The 20,967-nt window shown below is 42.3% G+C and overlaps 3 protein-coding genes across 6 annotated transcripts; 2 read left to right on the plus strand and 1 right to left on the minus strand.

Moving 5' to 3' along the window:
• Positions 1–1,124: 1,124 nt before the first annotated feature.
• Positions 1,125–10,164, plus strand: LOC135491109 (uncharacterized). 3 transcript variants are annotated; one of them, XM_064776771.1, is made up of 3 exons: positions 1,125–1,239; positions 5,159–5,365; positions 8,288–10,164. In XM_064776771.1, the coding sequence occupies exons 2-3, from the start codon at positions 5,169–5,171 to the stop codon at positions 9,078–9,080; spliced, it is 990 nt and encodes a 329-aa protein (XP_064632841.1). In that variant the 5' UTR covers positions 1,125–1,239; positions 5,159–5,168; the 3' UTR covers positions 9,081–10,164. The 3 variants fall into 3 exon arrangements, with proteins under 3 accessions (XP_064632841.1, XP_064632840.1, XP_064632839.1); XM_064776770.1 differs by lacking the exon at positions 1,125–1,239 and adding an exon at positions 3,623–3,859; XM_064776769.1 differs by lacking the exon at positions 1,125–1,239 and adding an exon at positions 4,077–4,573.
• Positions 10,165–10,620: 456 nt separating this feature from the next.
• Positions 10,621–12,455, minus strand: LOC135491357 (3-beta-hydroxysteroid-Delta(8),Delta(7)-isomerase-like). Its single transcript, XM_064777165.1, has 3 exons — positions 12,118–12,455; positions 11,786–11,822; positions 10,621–11,543 (listed from the first exon to the last, which is right to left on the minus strand). The coding sequence occupies exons 1-3, from the start codon at positions 12,419–12,421 to the stop codon at positions 11,180–11,182; spliced, it is 705 nt and encodes a 234-aa protein (XP_064633235.1). The 5' UTR covers positions 12,422–12,455; the 3' UTR covers positions 10,621–11,179.
• Positions 12,456–12,745: 290 nt separating this feature from the next.
• Positions 12,746–20,589, plus strand: LOC135491462 (ubiquitin carboxyl-terminal hydrolase BAP1-like). 2 transcript variants are annotated; one of them, XM_064777357.1, is made up of 13 exons: positions 12,746–12,867; positions 13,473–13,502; positions 13,859–13,913; positions 14,359–14,488; positions 14,723–14,842; positions 15,022–15,083; positions 15,293–15,441; positions 15,677–15,755; positions 15,891–16,014; positions 16,459–16,473; positions 17,818–18,594; positions 19,074–19,166; positions 19,585–20,589. In XM_064777357.1, the coding sequence occupies exons 1-13, from the start codon at positions 12,831–12,833 to the stop codon at positions 19,786–19,788; spliced, it is 1,875 nt and encodes a 624-aa protein (XP_064633427.1). In that variant the 5' UTR covers positions 12,746–12,830; the 3' UTR covers positions 19,789–20,589. The 2 variants fall into 2 exon arrangements, with proteins under 2 accessions (XP_064633427.1, XP_064633428.1); XM_064777358.1 differs by lacking the exon at positions 16,459–16,473.
• Positions 20,590–20,967: the final 378 nt, after the last annotated feature.

Consider the following 20,967-nt stretch of genomic DNA (forward strand, 5'->3'; position numbering starts at 1 on the left):
TGGGCGTGTGATATAAAATCGGTCCGGAGTCAGTTAGCCTATAACCGCCACTTCAACTCCATCGCTGCTGGCTGTGGAACCAATGCGTCCAGGGGTCTTGCAAGAAGATATGGAAGGGGGGGGGGGGGTAAAAAGAAGCAAACATGGTAAAAATATTGGATTTGTTTTTATGGGACAATGATTTTTTGTCGGAAGATGATATTCTTTCGCCGCTCGTTACGTGACCGATATCCCCCTTTGTTACCACAGGATGACAAAAGGATTACAAAAGGAAACCCTTCCTCATGCCGCCGAAGCCAGTTTGGACTGTTTGTTTTGGTCGTGGTGGTTGAGGTGCGAGTGTGATCGCGACTTGAGCAGAGGTCAGAGGGATCGGGGCAGTGGTCTTGAAGTCTGCAGAAGCTGAGTTCTGAGCTGCGCGAGGTGCGGTTGTACTCCGGGTAGCCCGAGTAACTCTTGGAGCATTGGCGCTGCGGTTTTTGATCAGTCCAAAGTGTCCAATGAGGGTTGTCGCCGGTGGAGCCGGTCCTTCCCCGGTTTGGGAAGAAACATTCCGCGGGGAATAGGAACCATGCATTAGCCTGGTCGCCTTGACCGTAGCATCGGGTGCTGTGAAGAAAAGAGGGTATCGTGTAGTAATTTGAGAATGAGTCAATGCGACCAATCGTACTGGGAAAGACGATCGTATATCATCAATCGTGATTGAACAAAAGAGTCAAAATTATCAGTGCGGATCGATATTTGAGAATTATGTTCATCCCCCTCCCCAATTTCCGAGGGCGGAGGCCAATAGGCCTACCCACCTAAACACGCCAAGCGCCCCCTGGACCAGTTTGGTGACAGTAGACTTACCAGCGTTGCAGCGCTTCGAGGGCTTGACAAAGTCCACAATAAGTGCGAGACAACACATGAAAATCATTTCTGAAATGAAAGTGAGGGTTGTGTCAACCAATTACATTCTAAGAAATCGCACAGCGGGCTTGAAAACGTCAGGGTTGGTTCAGGTTCAGGTGTACTGGGTCTTAAATGGGTTAAAAGAACCCGTAGTACACTCATGCAAGTCAGTTCAGTTCCACGCTGCTGGTGAAACTTGCGCAACCTAATTAGCAGCCAGATGAAGAGACGAGACGGCGGAGACCAAAATGTCTTCCATACGTCAGAGGGGGAAAGTAGAGCGTGCCTGGAAACTTTACAGATGATACGATACAACGGGATTCAGCTGGTTGGGCTTTAAGGTAGGTAAGTTAGGTTATTTCTTCTTTTGCGTGATTATCAGTTGATTTGGCTCTCAAACACCATGACAGCGTTTGCAACTGTACAGCAGCTCGCCTAAGACATCTCCTGTACGTTCCAGTCCACACGAACTCTTTCTTCATGATATTGAAGTAGAAATTCCAATTACAAGTTAGCTGCATCTACTTGAGTACTCTGAGGTCTGAATGGTATAACTCCTTAGACCACAACCCGACATCCCACACCTGATCCGTTCTGAGGGCCGAGTTTACAGTAACATACGATACTGTGAAACTCTCACCGGTTGCTGGAGACAACAGGCATATTTTCACGTTATGGGTCTGGATGATCTACCCCTTGAGCGAGGGATGTTTCATCAACGGGTCTTGGACGGACCGCTCAGTACGTTTTTACAGTGTGATATGGGATGACGATTGATTTCTCATCTGGCATAGGTTTAGTGGGTTTTAGCGGCTCATAACTCACCGAATTGCAAGATACTAGTACGCGAAGAGATAGATAAGTCTGGGGTGACTCGATTGTAAACTCAGAATGCCGTTGCTATCACGTTGTCACGGCGGGGCCGTGACGTCACTACGATTGATGACGTCATTAGATGGATACTTCGTTTGGGTTTCTTCTTCTTTCAAATGATGAAGAATAAGGTTCATTTTTGGGCGTAATTGATTCTTTTGCGATCTTAAAAGTAAAGAAAAGGAATGGTTTTGTATAGTCGGTGTACTGACCACAAAGCAGTGACCGAGTAGAACTCAATATTTCAATATAAGGGCATTGGTGGATCAGTAGGCCTACAGCCGTGATAGTCACAAGTGGTTTTTTAAAATCTTCCCGTTGGTACCGTAATCCTACCGAAACTAATATAATGTTCAAAATCCGCAAGAAATAGCGGCCTTCTTTTATTCTTGACAGCAGGCCTTATAGTCAGGTCATCTGCCCACACCCATTGAATTCTTGATTCAACCATGATAAGTGCAAAAACCTTTCCATACTATTATATTCACCATGCAATGTTTATCTGATTTCATAGTGGAAAAGAATTTTGTATTCTTAACCCATATAATCGATACTGCACTTGATGAAATTCAATTGCCTTGATTTTTCATTCTGGCATTCTGCCTTTACTCGTAATCACGTTTCCCGCTTATCACCACGTCTATCGTCTATCTAATTTGTTATTAATTGCGGTCTAATAGTGATGATGGTATTTGGCCATGCTATTCTTTTTAAAAAGAAATAAAGGCGTACACGTAATTCCATCATCGCCGCACGGAGGGCACAATCGGGCACATCGGATTGCCCTCGTCCCTCTCCCATGGTGATACTAACATGGCTACATTAGGGGCAGCCTCGAGGATCTCCTCTCCTCCGCCGCATCCACCGAGATCTAAAAAGGATCTTTGCGCAACATTACCACAAAAAATCAGGGTATTGTTGCCAGTTTGAATCATTCATTCTATCTGAGTGAAAAACAATTTACTTTTGACCTTTAATCTCAAGGAATCTTGCTTTACTCGACGCGGGCAAATTTGGCTTATCTCTTTGTTTGATCAAGCGGGTGACAATATAAGATTCTTATAAATATTTTCTTAGCCATATTGACCAAGGAGTGTTTTGAGGGAATATCAGCATGGCAGAGAAATACATGTTGACGCCAAACGCGTAATAATTATAGAAAATAGTTTTGACTTCGAGTTGGTGATCGATTTGTGGGTTGCTTAAGGCGATTAGGCTATTTCCTTTCAATTTTGTCAAACTAGCCATACCATAGCTGGTTTGTGGGGTTAACCGCAAGCTCACTCTCTATAAATAAGCATAACTGCAAACTAATTTTAAGCACTTTTTTATTTGTGGATAATGTCTACCATCGAGGATGTCGTATTTTGGCATGATAGGTAGGTAAAATTGTTTTATTTTGGTCAGTTCAGCTTTAAGACAGTAAAAAGGGTGTTTGCTCGGAGCAGTCTCTGCAGTGAGATAAAGCCTTACAAAAATACGCGTTATCCGAAGGCCTTTATTCTTTGAAATGTTAGTCTCCCGTGCCAAAAGTCATAAGATGATATTTACCAACACCCACGTGAGGCATCAAGCAAACACCAATATGTTTGCCTAAAATATCTGGATCTCATGTTTTGAAAACGTATATGAAGTTGACTTGGGTCAGGTCTACAGTAAATTCAATAAAATATGCCCCCGCGAAGGATTTCAATTGAACGTTCGATTTGCATTTGGAATTAGCACTTTTTGATGTTGATTTTCTCAGATTACGCTGAAAACCGTTAAAGGCCTGCTCCGTTCGTATCTGTGTATTTTCTTGTGGCTTAGGTAGGCCAGGTCAGATTTAAAGCTACCTTGGTTGCCACTGACAACCAAGAAAATACGTCTGCTTTCCTCCAGTATCTTCTGCCTGAAGTGGATGTATCTCTCAGTCACCTCCCGCAAAGCGATTTTTACCAAGGAACGTGAGTTGTTTTGGTCTGAACAGGTGCCTCTTTAGTCATGAACGCATCGCTCGCAGGAACTATGGAACAGCGTATCAGCCGAACACTGTCTATGCATAGGAACACTGATGAACACTGACTCGAACATCGGTTGGTATTGAAATGGGGTAAGCCTTGTCTTCTGCCCTTCTCAACTTTGTTACTCCAGTGAGGTCTCTCTCGAGGGTCAATGGTGTCTCTTGTTGGTATTTTCAAAAGAAGATCAGTATGTAAGTACAATCAAAAATATTTGAAGTAATATGCTTTAGGTACAATGCATTGTCAACAATAGCTTGATTACACAAGAAATTGCATTTAATGGGAATATTTAGATCCCCGCGAGGATTGTATTGGTGTGGATATGTGTCCTGACTAATCCCTTAGGCCTGCGATATCAGACAAGACATTTACCCACCATTTCATTTGCTAACGACGCGTGGGGTGAATACCTCATACATCTAAAACTTTTATACTGTTTACTACTCTTCAAGATTCTTCCTTTTATTGTCTCATGTCAGTCACTATCAGGACTTGGTCATAAATCAATGCTTTATGAAGATTGTGACAATTTACTTTCGATTTGATAAACTTTCAATTCGAGTTTGAGAACAGAACACTGTTGATACTGACTCGGTTTTTTATCTCCGTTTTGGGCGCTTGGATTTATCTACGTTTGGCCTACGTTTGGTCTTCTACGTTTGGTCTGTGTTTGGCCTACGTTTATGGTCTTCATTTGTATCATCTGCATTTGACCCGCCCTTGGATATGACGGCGAATGACATGGCCATGAAGTCACTTGGAGAAAAGCTAGACATTGTGGAGCGGATCATGGCCTACATCAGGTAGGGAAGAAGGGCCGAGAGAATCGGTCTTTACGCCATTGAGCCGGCGAAACCCGGAGCCGATATCACCAAGTACCGTGGCGACCACACAAAAAAATCTCAACGAATTCAACATCATGGCGATCTGAAGCTTGTGTGAAATAAAAATGTCGCTCTATTTCACACAAGGTTCATATCGCCATAGCCTGGCTATTAGACGCGAAGAAAATCTCCACCCTGACGTAACAACCTCTGTGGTTCAACGGTTAGAATGCTGGGCTTTCGTTCTGGTGGTCACGAGTTCGACTCCCCGTGTATCCACAACATTTTTTTCTCTTCATTCACTTTTTTTATTCATTCATGTATGTATACATGTATAGTTTTCACCATTATTCATATGTCTTGGTCACCGATAAGGTCAGTTCTGGTCATTCAGTTTTGGAAATCGATTCCTTTGAGAATTGTTGACGGAAATCCCTGTGAATATTGAGACTTACTATTCATATATAGTTTGTATTCCAGCTGCTGGTACCTCTGTACACCAAGCTCTGCCGCTTTCATTTTCAGCCTCCCCGATTATCAGCACGTACTTTTTTATCATTTCAGTCCTCCAAAGATGCAGCGAGGTACCATGTACCCGGTGCGTTCCAAAGCTCGAGCAGACGACAACGTACCTTTCCGAGACTTGATGGCGGCCATTGTTGACAGGCAGGATCTCAATGCTAAATATCTCCAAAGGCTGGCTGAGGAGAGGAAACGAGGCCCTCTACCTGGAAAAGGGAACGGACAGACGCCACAAAATCGTGTAAATAAGTGAGTAAATTATATAATCTAGGTGGTTCGGCTTAAATGTTCATCTTTAAAGCTAAGGGACAAATTGGGCGTGGGATTACCTGGCTACAGGTGGATAATATCTCTGCTTGTCACCATGCGCCGCCACTTGCAATATCACACTAGTGCTGATGCATAACAATAATGATTTTCACGAATGCGAGGCAGTTGTGTACATGGCGTGTAATTTCCAAACAGGTCGTTCTGCTGCATATTTACTGGATGTCAATGAATTTTCTATTATAGTTTTTGGAGATGGCCATTTTTGTAAGAAAAAACCAACATTTATCTCATGCCCAATGTCCCTTTAATGGCTTGTTGCTTTTTGGCCGTAAGAGGACGCCTCGTCAATGGCAAAGGGAGAGACTTTCGCCATCGATTCACACTATAGTCAATTGATGAGTGTATGTTGACCACCACATATATAATTGCTTCATTGCCACAGAAGGAGATCACTACACACATTATGTGTCATCAATAACTAATTGGATGCGATAGCTATTAACTTCTTATTGTCATCATAAGCAAATCAAGTGACGTCGAGACACAAGTTTTGTCACTGACGTTGCGGCCGTGGATGAGTATGGAGGTTTTGATTGGTCCATACTTGTCACCTGACAGGAAGTCCCACATCATTTCTGCTTATAAGGAAACTGGTGAATTGCCATGGATATTCTGGAGATGGCCCCTCGCTCGACTTATATCAAATGTTATGACTAGTCAGCCGTCAATATCCGCGTTCCAATTAAGACTGAATCGAGTGGAAATTTCTCCCATTATCATATGTAGTTCTGGCGGAGATATATACACGGTGAACTTGAGCGCAAAATTGGACAAGGAATAACATCGAAAGCATGCAACCACTAAATTTGCTGAAAGACTGGTGCGTTGTCGGAGGATAGAACTTTACCATTATGCAAGTTGTCTGAAGGTGTCTGAAGGCTGTATACACAGGAATCTTCCGGTAGTTGCTTCATTTCAGTTACACTCTGGAGGCAGTGCGGAGCCGGCCTCTTCTCGAGGTAGGGGTCGTAGCTTCTACATGTTCAGGGTGAAAGGATTATTAAGTTTTCGGCTTTGTCGATGTCAAGCGTTCGGATTTACATGTTATTGGATCACTGAAGGCTTTCTAAAAAAACATTAATTGGCTGGATAACGCTTTTGAGGACATTTTCCCATTTTGTTTTGGGTAGGAACAGGAGTTTGAGGGCGACGAACGGGGAAGAAATAACATAAGCATGCAACCAGTAGGCCTAGACCCCTCCTATGCAGTCAATAGGGCCGTTTAGACGACGCGAAAAAATCCGGATGCGTCCCGAATCCGGATTAATTTTTCGTCGTGTAAACGCAAAAAGATCCGGATCAATGTGGTTGCATCCGGACTAAAAAGGTACCATCGCCTTGGGTGGTTTTAATCCGGATTCATCCAGATTCGATCCGAATGCGGTCTTTTCGCCTGTCGTCTAAACGGCCCTATTTTCGTCATTTTTTCTCGTCTACCGGGCTACAGGACGAGGTCAGTCCACTGCGTCCGGAGTGTAGCAACCAGTAGATTGGCTCACCAAACCTGGCGCGCTTCCAAAGGATAAAGGTTCTACCATCAGGCTATATGGGCGTTGCGTTGATGGTAACATACATTTAAATGTCAGGTGGTGATGCTGGCTCAGGATGTGGTAACATGAAGAGCTTCTTCTTGCCTCATCAGGTATCGATATTGATACATTTAAGCAGTTCATCTTCATCTGGTCGGATTTGTGTTGTGGCTGCGGCTAATGAAATAACACATACAGATGAACGCACGCTCGGTCACACCGGTATATTCCTACATTTACTTTCAGCGAATTCAGGAATATCTTCCGTCTGCACATCTTACAATAGGTGGAGACACTGTTTAAAGTTTGAGAGGAACGTTGGATATTCTGATAAACTGATGCTGTTCATCTGGGCAAAATTAACTCCCGGGGAAGTCCATTTCGTCATCCTAATCATAGGATGAGGGACGAGGCCGCGGGGTGTTAACAAAATGAGGGCTGGGAGTAATATTGGAAGCGTGCAATGGTATCTGTGCACTCCGACGCAGTGGATCGCCTCGCCCGATCCTCCCCTAACATGGAGACTAGGTTTACGATAACGAACGGACTGCCTCGTGAGTCTAAAAATCTGACGCCTCACTTTGCCGCCGTATGTATAGGTTGTCATGGTTTCTAGCCCGGTTAGCTTGTGGAGATTGACTGGACTATATTTGTGATTGACTGACTGGACTAACCCTAACGGGATTTTCATATGCCTTCTATAGGTAGCTTTCGCAATCAAGGATATTATCAATCAAAACAGCCTGAATAATTAACTAGTTTTACCGGAAATTAAATGTTTCGCATAATTTCATTATATTGTTTATTGGAAAAATGATGTTGGACAAGCCCGCCGTACATCCAGGGAGGGCAATACAGTTCTTACCATAAATTGATAACTTCATAAATCTACCGATCATGCCGCTTTTGAACTTTATTGTTTTGGTGTCAAACGCAGCGCAATCATGTCTGCACTTGGCATCCTAATTATACTTTCACTGGGGATGGGGATGGGGATGGGGTGGAGAGGGGGCGGCGCGCGAGGCCAATCAAAGGCATCCGGCCAGGAGCAAAACAGTGGTGCATAACATTTGGAAGCTGGACTAACTAAAGTGTGACAGTCATGTGGCGCATATATGGGAAATATATATGGGATTGCCCGGCCAGGAGCGAAGAAGTGACATGATAATTTCAAAAATTTTATCGTTTTCAGGTTCCTTGTGATTGTGAGGATATCGAGACCCCTTGATATCCGCACCACGAATATTGAATTGCGTTTTTCACGCCAGAGCGCATATCTTTTTATTATTGTTTTCTCTTTTTGTATTTCCAGACAGATGGTGTTAGATCCTTCAGCTAAAACTCCACAGGTTGTCACAGAAAATCATCACAGTTTCCCCAAGATCGAGCAGACGACGAAACAGAAGAAAAAGGAACCAAATGGGATAAGTTACTCGGATCACGAGAAGTCCCCGTATGACAAGATGGAGGCCGTCCGATCGTACGCGCGTCGGCGGGAACAGATTGTGACACACGAGAAGAGCGAGCAGGCAGTGAGGGGACAGAAACCGTCGGAGCTTTTGGACGCCGCTTCGGTTGACTCCGGTTGTAGCTCGGATAAATCCACCGACGGAGACATGAAGCGGGTGGAGCGAATTCTTCAGAGTATTCACGTGGGGAGGACGAGAGCTGGTGGTTTACCGAAGGACGCGCGCGCCGCCAGGCGACTTCATTACGTCGTGGCACACGGTCCTTCAAACGCGCCGCAAAAGAAACCTAAACTTGATAACATGAATCGGTTTTATACTCCGAGTCTCGATTCAAAGAGTCTGAGTCACCCGCGTACCAAGTCTGTGCCTTCTTCTTGGGAGCCCCACGGCGAGCTCAAGGTACATCCGAAATATCGGACTCCATCGGACGGGGTTTGTAAATATTACTGCAGGAATTACCCGGATTATCTCCGCGAGATGCAAATGGAGAAGTTACTGAAGAAGCAACGTGTTCTGCATAAAACTGCCGAACGAAGTCCTGTGCAAGAGACGGACGGGGTCTTAGGATGTGACCTCAGCGAGTTAGTTAAACCGTCCTCGCCCAATAAGTACAACCAGGATTATTCATTTGCGTGACGTACACAGCGAACCCGCGGGCTACGGGTTATGTGAACGGTGGGGTCATTTCATACAGAGGGGGGAAAGAGACTGTCTATATGCTAAAGGAGTTAGGAGAAGCAAATCCTACGCGAACGCCGGAGAATACGGCCTATGGCTCCCAGGCGGATAACGACAGGGGCCTTGTCTCTGGGGCGACGAATCAGACCAACGCGTCGGCTGATTCACCAACAGGGACAACTCCAGTGATTGTTCCCGTGTCACGCAAAACTTCGGGTGGAGACTTTTGTCACCAGGAGGTAGAGGACCGCTCGCGGTGGGTTGGGAGAATTTACCAGAATGATAATACAGTAGTGCAGCGCCAGGGAAATGTCGCAACTCAACCAATGGGACAAAACGACGTCCAAGGACAGACGTCAAAAACTAATGTGAATAGTAGTCCCGATATTTCTGTCCCTAATATCGACCAACCTGTTGTTGTGACAGGATCTGTTCGTGTGGACGATGCTGATACAAAAACTGTCGACTCGCCGATTGTCGTGGAGCAGGATATTGACAATAGCATTGGAAGAGATAATGGAGTAAGTCAATGTGACGGCATGACGTCACTGCTTTCTGTGCCCATGCTCCACGCAGAGAGAATCAGGACTTTGGAAGAGGGTTTTGAAGGAAAGGACGGCGACCTTTCCATACCGGAAATCAGAATGATTACGGCTACACCACTTCCGCCTGATTATGAAGCTTAGATGAGGACTTTAGGCAGGAGTTATGGGGTTGATACGTACAGTTAGGGGACTGGGTCGGGTTTTTTTTCAGCGATTACTGAATATAATCCTCGTACAGAGCACATATACTTTCGATGTATTGTGAGATGGGAGAGGCTCTCTATTGGCAACTTCATGTAACTGAATCTGACGCGGCCTACCTGGTACTGATAAACTGACCAGAATTCCGACACAAAATTTCGTTCAACCCCCGAGCCTTATCCTGTCGTCCGGCAGAGGCGAAATGGACGTGAAGAGTCTGAAGTCAGTGAGGCGCTGTCATTGGTGCTTCTAAACCTCTTTATAATCTGTGTCAATAAAAACTTGTAACTTATTTAGTCATTGTCCGTACGTTGATTTATCCAGCTGAGCTTTCCTTGATGAGACACTATCACTAGGAACAGTGTTTATCTCGTCAAAGCCAACGACGGATCTTGGGATGAAATTTGGTGAATAACCCTGTATTTCAGAAGGGTCCGAGAACCACCCAGCTTAAGCCCATGAAGTAACTCCCCATGGAAAACTGTCTTGTCAAATCCTTTCCAGAACCTTGCACAAACTATATGATGACGTCACACCACCTGTCTTCACATCAGTTAACTTATTTAGAGTTGTGACACAGTACATCTTTAGATGACATCTGAAGACATAGTCACAACCTTTTAAACAATGCCGTGACAAAGATATTTGGCACCACTTTGTACTTTCTTGGGGTCGATTCACCAAGCAGTAACTATTCCAGCTGGTTATCAATTCAACTGTAGTTGGGCACCAATTGAGGAAAAGAAGACCAATTAGTGATAAATTTCGTATATTATTATAAAGTGACATTCTGACAATAGTAATATTATAAAAGCAATCATCATAGTAGATCAATATCAAGAGAATACTATCTACAACAGAACAAAGCAAAATGCTTTCAAGAATCATGAGATCAAAATGTTCATCAAAATAACAACCAAGTTGCCCCCCGTCCCATACCATTATTTGATGAGACCAGACATGTAGATTGGAACACCCTCTACATAACACAATGACAGATTCAAAATAAAATGGAATTTAAATGAGGTGGCACAATCTATAGATTGACTCTAACATACTGACTTAGATTTGGCTGGATATATTGTAGTGGGTTGTCCACTGATGAAAAAGGTCTATGTATCAAGGATATCAATGTTTTTAATGGAAAAAACATCAATCCTTATCTTTTGATCACTGCAATCCTTTGCGTCACAACCAACGACCGCTACAAGATGACTTTAATTTGATGGCAAATGTTCAGTATGAGCACATTTAGATAAAAAAAAATTATCTCGCAGGAGCATCAGGTTTTTTCTTACCAAAATCAATTAGTTAATGTCTCTTTTTGCTACTAATGCTAACCTTCGTAACCATGGCATCAGTCTTGTTCTGAGCACAACACATTCTATTGTAAGACTGAATAATACACAAAATTGGCACTATGATCCACCAGATATTCATAAATACAAAGTAAAACCAGAAATATAATGGGTGCCAGAGTTCGCCGTGTTGGAAATCGTCCCTGCATTCGGTCATGAAGTAGAGGACATCGCCATAGAGCTGCATCATGGAGACAATTAGCTGGAAGACATAGCGGTCGGGGCGATTCTTGATGAAAGCGAGTGCGGTGAGAAGACACAGCGGGCCGTCGACGAATGCTGTGATTGTTTCCATGGAGACTGTGAAGTTGTCAGAACTGAAACAGATGAAAGTGTAAATTATTTGCTGAAGACATTTATCTGATAACCCCACACATTTGAGCTCTAATCTGAATATCATGAGTTTAAGATTGTGCCTGGTCTTCTGTACCTCATGTCCCCCTTCACCAAACATGTCTTTTCAAGGAACCCACACGGACAGCCTACTCTTCCATGTCTTCCAGCATCTCTCACTGAGGAGAGCACTCTTAATTCGTCAATTGATAGTATCGTTTCTTACCTGATATAGCGACTGTCACTTTTCCCATATTCTTTCCCTGAAAATGAATAAAAAACAGCAATGTAAGTCTATTATTTGCCTCTCACGGAAGGTGGAGTAACATGGTTGTGGCGTGTCTGCCTCCAATAATCTATGAACTGAAAGTGTCACCACCAGACGTCTTGAGACCCTCAAGCCTTGGATCCACTCCGCCGGACTCTGTTACACCAACGAAGGGACGTAACCAAACGAGTACCTCTGATGATCATATGGACTCATCTACATGCTCCTCCCCTTGCATCTGACTAGGAAAACAATAAATTCATCAGGATGGGGTGATCTTTGACACTTACACAACTGAGCCAGGAACGTCTGACTGCCAGCAAGGGTTCGGTGGTTCAGGCTGAAATACCCTTCAATGACGATGTGGATCAAAACACAGGAGACAAACCAACACAACTTCAGCTTGTCCAAAAATGAGAACTTAGGACGTTTGATCCCACTGACATACCACCACGTAGCCGTCATAGTGACCACAACCACCACCCCAAAGATGGCAAGTATTTCAAGGACATCTTTAGTGTTCTCCTCGTAATGGGGAAGGTCCAAATCGATGGGAAAATACGGATGTTGACGGCTTAAATTTGGAGTTTCCATGGCTTTTTCAGAGGACACCAGCTTGAGGGCTTGCAGACAGCTTTGCCTCGAATGAGAATTTCTGACCAATCGGGAGCTGATTGCAATTAGCCCAGGGAGCATAACCTTATGTAATTGAGTGGACTTTGAACTTATTCATTTTTAAAGACAGTGGTAACTGTAAAAACACTATTTTTGTAAGGAACCTCTAGCCATATTTGCTTTCAAATGAATATGAATTTAGTTGATTAAAATAGTTCATACTTGGATTATTTTGGTAATTCATTAATAAGTAACAATAATTTATGCTCCCGTGACCCGAAGTTCACCGAAGCTGTACGGAAATGTCCGAGACAAAGTAAACATCCAAGACGTTGTCTTTGTTTTCGGAAGTGTTTTAGTGTTTTTGAGAGCGGGTGACAATAAAACTATGAACAAAGGATGGCTGGAGCTGGAAAGTGATCCAGGTATAAAGTACAGTTAGTTTTCATCGACCGAGCCTGGCCTTTTTGTGCAGTATCCTCTGGTTTTATCAGGCGATTTCCTCAAAATTTTGCAAATCCAAGATGTCTGCGCCCATGATTTTCCTATCCTTGCTGTACATTGGTGTACATTATGTACTGTGGAATCTATTTTTCAAATAAATCCATTTATTTTTCGGCGATTATGTTCATTGTAAGTGTCCTCTTTGGTTCAGAAAGTTCACAGGCAACTAGATGACCATGACATAGGCTTAAAGTCAATTATTTATCAAAAATCATGACTGAGAATCGTCATTTTTGAAGAAGTTTGTTTGGGCGCTGACCAGTCGTGCATTTCACCTGGAACAAAGGGTCACACTGGCTTATAGTCACACTAGCATGTCACGAAGACCCCGGAGTGTTAATAAAATTGACTTTTGTGGCGAATTTGGGATGTCTCACATAAACTTCTTAAGTGTCAAGCATCTGATTACTGTAGTGTTGGACCTTGGAGTAATTATCTTGACAATTACTCCAAGGTTGGACCATAGATACACGAGTCCAGGTATTGTCGCCATTTGACAATTGTTTCGCCATCGTTTTATTTTCAGGCCTGTTCACTCTCCTTCTTGAGGACATTGGTGAGTTTTGCAACACCGTTGAATCACAATATCTACCATGGATTAATTCTATGTGTCATTCAGTCCAGCTCTTCTTGTCCCCCTTGACAACCAGATTTTTGTCGATGGATGAGTTAGTTTATAAAAGGGGTTAACCTGAGGTAGAAATTCAATAATGAGATAACAAGTTGTGCAAGGCAAGGTCAGCTGTCTGATGTTAAAGTACAAACTGGCAGTGTTCGAGTGCTAAGTTGTTATCCTTATAGATATGCCTCAACTAACTGGACAAGGAACAAAGAATTGCTCTGAAACAATTTTCTTGCTAATCTACACTGCTTTGTCGACAAGACAATACTACTTGTTATCTTTTTTCTCAGGTGTGCGTGGCGTGCAAGTTGAGGAAATCTATGATCTCCAAAAAGCGTTGGAAGGGTAAGATTACTTGTCTTGCTATGAATGGCATACTAGTACAAGCCTGAGCTGTGATCAGTTACTTTGAATCTATATGTAATACTAATATCAAGAGTAAGGGCACAGTAGTTGATAATATTGTCAGTGTTGGTATCATCTGTGCAAATCAAGTCTGATTCCAACAATAGTATCTTCACTAATTGTCAGTTGAGCAAAAATTGCAAGTTGTGATTAAATTGGAAGTAATACTGCAAAGTATTTTTGGCTGACATGTACAGTATTTCATAGGCAGTATTGACAGAACTTGAAGAATAAAATCAACCTACCTTTTACCCCCATTTCCCATCACAGACTCTTCTAGTTAGTGCATTAGACAATATTAGAAGAGTCCATTCCAGAAACTGGGGGTGTAAAGGTTAATGTCAATTTTTTGTCTAATCATCTTCCCTACATTTGTATTGTCTAGGCCTGTGTACGGCTTTATCTTCCTGTTCAAATGGATCGAGGAGAGACGAGCTCGAAGGAAGATCATTCAGGAACAGGAGTCATTCGTCATGGACGATCAGATTGTCACCAATATGTTCTTTGCAAAACAGGTAAATATCATGTTGGCGAATTTACAATAAACTTTTTTTGAAAAAATTGGCTAAATTTTCATTACATCATTGTTGTTTCGCAGAGAAATTTTATGATAATGATGTTTTTCAGGAAAATCCCTGTAAAGCTCGTTTAGTAAGTCAGGTAATACTGCTTTGTGGCTGCCTTGAGGACATGTGCCATGACACAGTATAAAAACCTGATATAACTTAAAACCCTCTATCTGATTCCAGGTCATACCAAATTCCTGTGCGACCCATGCTCTCCTCAGTGTCATGCTGAACTGTAATACCCTACCTCTCGGAGACACGCTCACTAAACTGAAAGACTTCTGCAAGGACATGGGACCGGAGGTTTGTGTTACAACACTTGTCTTCCATTTCTGAAATTTGGAATTTCTGTCATTCGATTGAAAATGATAGGGATGAATGGCTTGCCTTCCAAAACTTCTTTCCACATCGAGACCATGAGGATCTATTTGACATTGTGCCCCTTCTTCACGCTTTCAAATAAACTTTTTGATCTTTTTCAGGAAAAGGGCCATGCTATAGGAAATATGCCTGATCTGGCTAAGGCACACAACAGCCACGCCAGGTGGGTACATCTTATCTTTTGTGTAGGAAGAGATATTGCAAATGAAAATGTATGATTCTATACTTGAAATCTGGTTTCAGGATGTCCTCTTGAAAACTTCCAATGAAGGACTTCTGATTACATCGACATCAATTGCCTAGCTGGCCTGATAAGTGTCTGTATTGGGAATTAGGAAATAACCATGCAACACTCTCAACTTAATATTTCAGATCTGAGCAAAGATTTATCCCGGAGAAAGAGAAACAACAGGGGATATCAACCACGAAAACAGCAGAGGCATTTCATTTTGTGAGTTACGTACCGATCAATGGGCGTCTGTTTGAGCTGGATGGATTGAAGCCATATCCTATCGACCATGGTGAGTTCTGGTCTCAAGTTTCACAAAAGTTCTGCAGTTTTCACTCAATCCAAAATGAGAAACAGTCTTCATTACTGTCTAACCAGTTCCATGATCTTTTTAGTTGACCAAATTTGACTTTTCATGTTTTTTCAATGCGAATCACTCCAGGCCTGATAACTGACTGAATACACCCATTACCACCATACCAGGTCTGTGTTCACTTTAATTTGATATGAATGGATACATATTTCAGGACCTTGGGGTGAAAATGAGGAATGGACGGAACGGTTTCGGCAAGTCATTTCAGATCGACTTGGAATGGCAACAGGAGGGTAAGGGACCTCTCTTTTTTTACCATCTTTGTCATTGTAATTCAATCGAAATTCATTGTTGTGGCTACTATCTATTACGGTAATGATTCACTTAGCTTTTGAGTCCTTGACCTCACATTTTACTGTTCTTGACAGGGAGCCTTATCATGACATCCGCTTCAACCTGATGGCGGTAGTCCCCTGCAGACGTCAACAGCTCGAACACAAACTAACCACCTTGAAAACAAACAGACAGATTGTACTGGAAGCTCTTCAGCAGGTGAGAATTTGACCTTGAAAGATTTGACCTTGACCTGTGAATATGACCTTGACACTGAATGGGGATGGTAGTGGTTTCATGCTTTGCATGCACCATCAGCATATAATTGCATGGTGTTGTAATACAATGTACATTTTAGAACTTCAGTTCTTGATTGAACAATTTCAAAACCCTTTGTCAATGCTGTTGTCATCATCGGTGCTTGCAGCCAAGAGAATATGGGTCATCTTACTATGACATCACCAGTTGATTATTTTCATACCATAATGCATTCTGTAACAGCATAATGCATGCTTAAATCACTTCATAAAGAGGTTCAATTGGTGCACAGGACATTGTTGTCAGTACTGAGTACATTCAATTTCAAAGAATTGAGGGATTTTTTCATACTGGTGTTTGTATCATAATCAAACTCTTTAACAAAGTTGTTATTTTTTTCCTCAGCTGCTGGATAAAAAGGTATAAAATCTTTCTATGTATGTGCATGCACGACCGGAGTAGGAATAGTTTAGATTTTGAGAGGAAATGTGTCCACCAGAAGCACATTTGTCTCTTGGAAATTCTTTATACTTGATTATTTTTGTCGCCAAGAAGTGGTGGAGGGGCAGAAGTGGATAAAGAAATTCCTAAAAGTATTTCCTATGTATACGGGGCCCACCCCCAGGAAAATGTTGGTCTCTGGATGCACTGAAATACAATTTCAGTCCATTCCCAACACTAAAAAGCATCAGTACACTTATAAAAACTGCTTTGAGTTGGGATTTCAGGTCAGTTCTGACTATAAGATACCACTGTGTCGGAAAGTATTAGACAGCCAACAAGGCACACTGGGAATTCATATACCCTTCCCCTGTATCCAGCCCTAATAGAGCACATTTTCCGGCTATATATATTCCTACTCCTGTTATGAAGATACTTCTCGCTAAACTCTTGGTGGATTTTAAAACCTTGTTGTCGTTGGCAAGTGTCTGTAGGCACTTCCACTTTCTATAACATCCTGCATGACGTGTGACAACTATTTTTTAATTCCTGTCAACTTTACACATTAGGTAGGGAAATTTCTTTTAATTGCTTTATATACCATATATACCTTTACATTCTATTGTTGGTATTTGGGCACTGTTCACTAAAGCAGTTTTCCAGCACATGCATCGGTCTTGGTATTTTTTGAGTGTAGAACATCTAACTGTTGTGTGTGGATCTAGAAGACATTGACTTCGGTCAGGTGAATGTTTTTGGGGGTTGGCTTCTCATGCTTAAGTTCTGGAATCCATACACATAGATAGTGGTTTTCACTTTGTGTTATTGGTATTGATTTCTGTCTTCTTTTCACTTATGTTTCAACAATTCTATTTCTGTTTTACTTTCCTATCACACTCCAGTTGTCACAATTAATATTTTTGTTAGGGTCCTAACCAATGTTGTTACATCTTCTAATCTGGAATGAATATGAAGTGCTCAGAGACAGTACTTGCACAGTCATTACAGAATAAACCGCTATAAGAACTTACACTTAATTCATTCACGCTCGCATATCAGTGTTTACCCTGACTGTTTTGAACTCGTCGGGCCAATTTGTTTAAAACAACACCCTCTTAGGGTCACCATTAAAGAACCTAGCTTTTTTCGGAAAAAAATGGTTGTTCACAGATCGTTATGTTGTGCTAAGGCGCCGAATTTATCTGTTGCATCAATTACTAAGGAATTCTAACTGAATTCTGACAACTGGCTGCAATTCCTCTTCATAAAGAAATGTGATAACGCTGTAAATTCATAATCTTTTATCAAAATCTCAATTTTCAGATGGTGAAAGTTACCGAGCCAATCCCTGATGAAGAGAAAAAACTGAAAACTGAAATGGACGGGGATGGACAGACAGAACCATTGGCTGTGCGAGTGTCTCAACGACTCTTAGAACGGAGAAACTCGGGTGTTGTGATGGGGATGGGAAAGTTACCGGCATTTTTGGACGTACATGACTATGCTAAGAGTCCTATTCGCGGGAGTCAGGAGGACGATGATATGGACGTCATTACGGTTGACACGGCCGGTGATGTACCTGATCCAAATGTCGATATGGGTGGAATTGGGGAGTCGTTAAACTTGATGCCGGTATTAGCAGACATTGATATCGCTCGTATCAAACGGAATGAATTACACAATGATGATTCTGTTAAAATATCAATTGCTGTTCGAGAGGATGGGAGTTTATCAATACCGATAACGGTGGCGTCGACCGACGTCACAAAACCGCTATCAATACGGACTCAGTTTGGGAAAAAACAAGTGCAATTCACCGACGGTGGTGAAACGACTGACACAGCATCAGAGGGTGGGACGCCTTGTTCCTCTGTGAACAGTAGTCCAAACTTTAAAGCACAGGCACGTCAAGCTCTAAGAGGTGCCGATGACACGCCAGTTAAAATTCCCACAATTCCTGAGGAGTTGCGCAATCATAAGGACGAGGTCGAATTAAAGGTGGAGCCGACCGAAAATATCAAAGTTGAGATCGATGAAGAATTTGTTGCTCCGGAAGAGAAGCCATCGCCATTCTCAAAACACCAAGGATTTACACCAAAGGTTAGTAGGATAGTACACTCCTTATCTGGTGGCCATTGATAATGTTAATGCAAATTATAATGTCTATGGCCAAGATAAAAGATATTTGATGAAATTCCTCCGATGAAAATCGATGAATAGTAGGCTATGTCATTAAAGGTTACTTGGTGTAACATGGACTGGTGTAGCAGCTCTAAATCTTCCCCTGGAAGTGTCCTTTCTGCCTCTGTGGTGACAACAGAAAGCCAACAAACGAGATGAAATCATCAGAAGCAGTCATGTCTCACAAGATGCATTCCATCTGATTGGGTGTCTGTAAGCTTGTCCTGTATAACGTTGGGTGATGTCATTTATATCATCAGCTGTTGTTGTTTTGATGTTCCCAAGGGCACTGAAAAGGGGCACGACTTACTGTGCAACTACTATGATTCATCAAAAGTTCACTTTCTCATTCATGTCTTGAAGACAATGTTATCACTCATCTTTGTTCTTGATTCTAGGATTTGTTAGATCTGCTGAAGAACGTTGAAAGTGAGATTAAAAGTAGTGAAGCAAAACTGCAAGATGAAGTGGAGAAACGAAAAAGATATAAGGTAGATGTTAAAACTTTCAGCACCATTGCTTCACCCCTTCTCTGACACCCCCTTTTAGGTACCCAATAAGTTTAGGTACTGAATAAGTTTTGTTCCATAGCTTCCCCAAGACCAGATGACCCAGAAATTCAATTGGAAATCTGTTTACAAAATGTCTGGACACCAACGTTGGAACGGGACTCTGTCTCTAGCCTCTTGCCTGTATCACTATATCCTGATAATCAAGATTTTATCACATTTACGACTAAAAGAAGATACAAATATGTATGAAGGCGGAGTATATTGATAAGCACTGTTATCAAATGGGGGGGGGGGGGGTCTGAAACATAATTGTGCAAAGATAAGTTGATTGAACTACTTAAAGCTTGGTAAACGTCGACACAGAGAAGTATTAACTTTCGAACGTTTGTTTTTCCAGATCGATGATTGTCGACGGACGCACAACTATGATCAATTCATCTGTACGTTCTTATCCATGCTAGCGGAACAAGGACATCTTGCTGAATTAGTCGAGGACCAACTGATTATCAAACGACGACAGGGGGTTAACATTGGGAAGCTTCAAAAGTCTAAGAAAGCAAACAACAATCGGAAACGATCAAGGTCGAAAAAGAAGCGATGAAAATCGTATTTTGAGTATAACATTGGTGTTTTGTCTGTTGACTCTTCTTGTAAGTGATTGAAGTGTGTTTGGCTTAGACATGTTGGAACTTGTTATGGGGATGAGGTATCCTTACTCCACTCACTATACCTCTCAGGCTTGTCAGGGCTGTGCCTTCCAGTTAGGAGTGAGACCCAGCGGCAAATGTGACTGGAGGCCTGGTTTAATAGGGTTATATAACGGTTTACTGAGCAAGGACATTAGACTATGTGTGGAGGCGGCCAGGGATGGGAGACTATGATTGTTGTTGATCTATTTCATCAATGGTGCTTATGTGTTCTGTGAATTTTGTAAGAAATAATGCAGTTGAATCGGTCACAAATGCAAGAGATGGATGAAGGTGGACGACAGATGGGAGCTAATGCCATGACATTACTCTGCGGAGAACCCAAACCGCTCCACCTGAGTGGTTTGGGTGAGACAACCAATACCTCCATTTCGTTATCAATTCCTTCACCCACATCACCTTCACAATCAGCCACCGAGGTCAAGTCACCATGGTGACAAAACATGGCGGTTTGCCTGGAATCAGCCTGTATGTATGTTGGCGATTGCACGGATCAAGCAGTCAGAAAATCGGGTGTTAGTTGAAAAATCAACTAGTTTGGCCGATTCCTGGATTTCAACTCTAATTTTATTGTGGAAGCATTGAAATGTGTTGTTAGTCTATATGTGCTATACTGAAAACATGGCTCTGCAAAGGATAGATCTATCTTTGGTCAGTGTTTGATATGGCTTGTAAATTTCTATGAAAATAAAGTAATTCATGAAAAACTATAGTGTCTTTGATTTCCTCAGCATGACTGTAGAAGTAACCATCAACAATTAGACAAGACTGGTTTAACAAGTCTTCACCCCATATCACTGTCCTTTTGGACCACAGTGTGAAAATATACTGAGTCGATTTCTTCAAAGTTTTTTTCAAAAGATGGATGCTCATGACTGATGTCTAGACGTCAAAATAACTCCCAGATCTGACTCATGATATGACTGCAAGAGAAGATAGACTTGCCCAGGATCACACTTTTGATGAACGACGAATGATGAAGAATGAAAGACAAGTGACCTGCCAAAGATCACACAGCAGATGACCAAACGATTCCTTCTTTGTAGATTTGACAACCCTTGAAAGTACTTTGT

Source organism: Lineus longissimus, chromosome 7 (genome assembly GCF_910592395.1).
Source record: "Lineus longissimus chromosome 7, tnLinLong1.2, whole genome shotgun sequence".
Lineage (NCBI taxonomy): Eukaryota > Metazoa > Nemertea > Pilidiophora > Heteronemertea > Lineidae > Lineus > Lineus longissimus.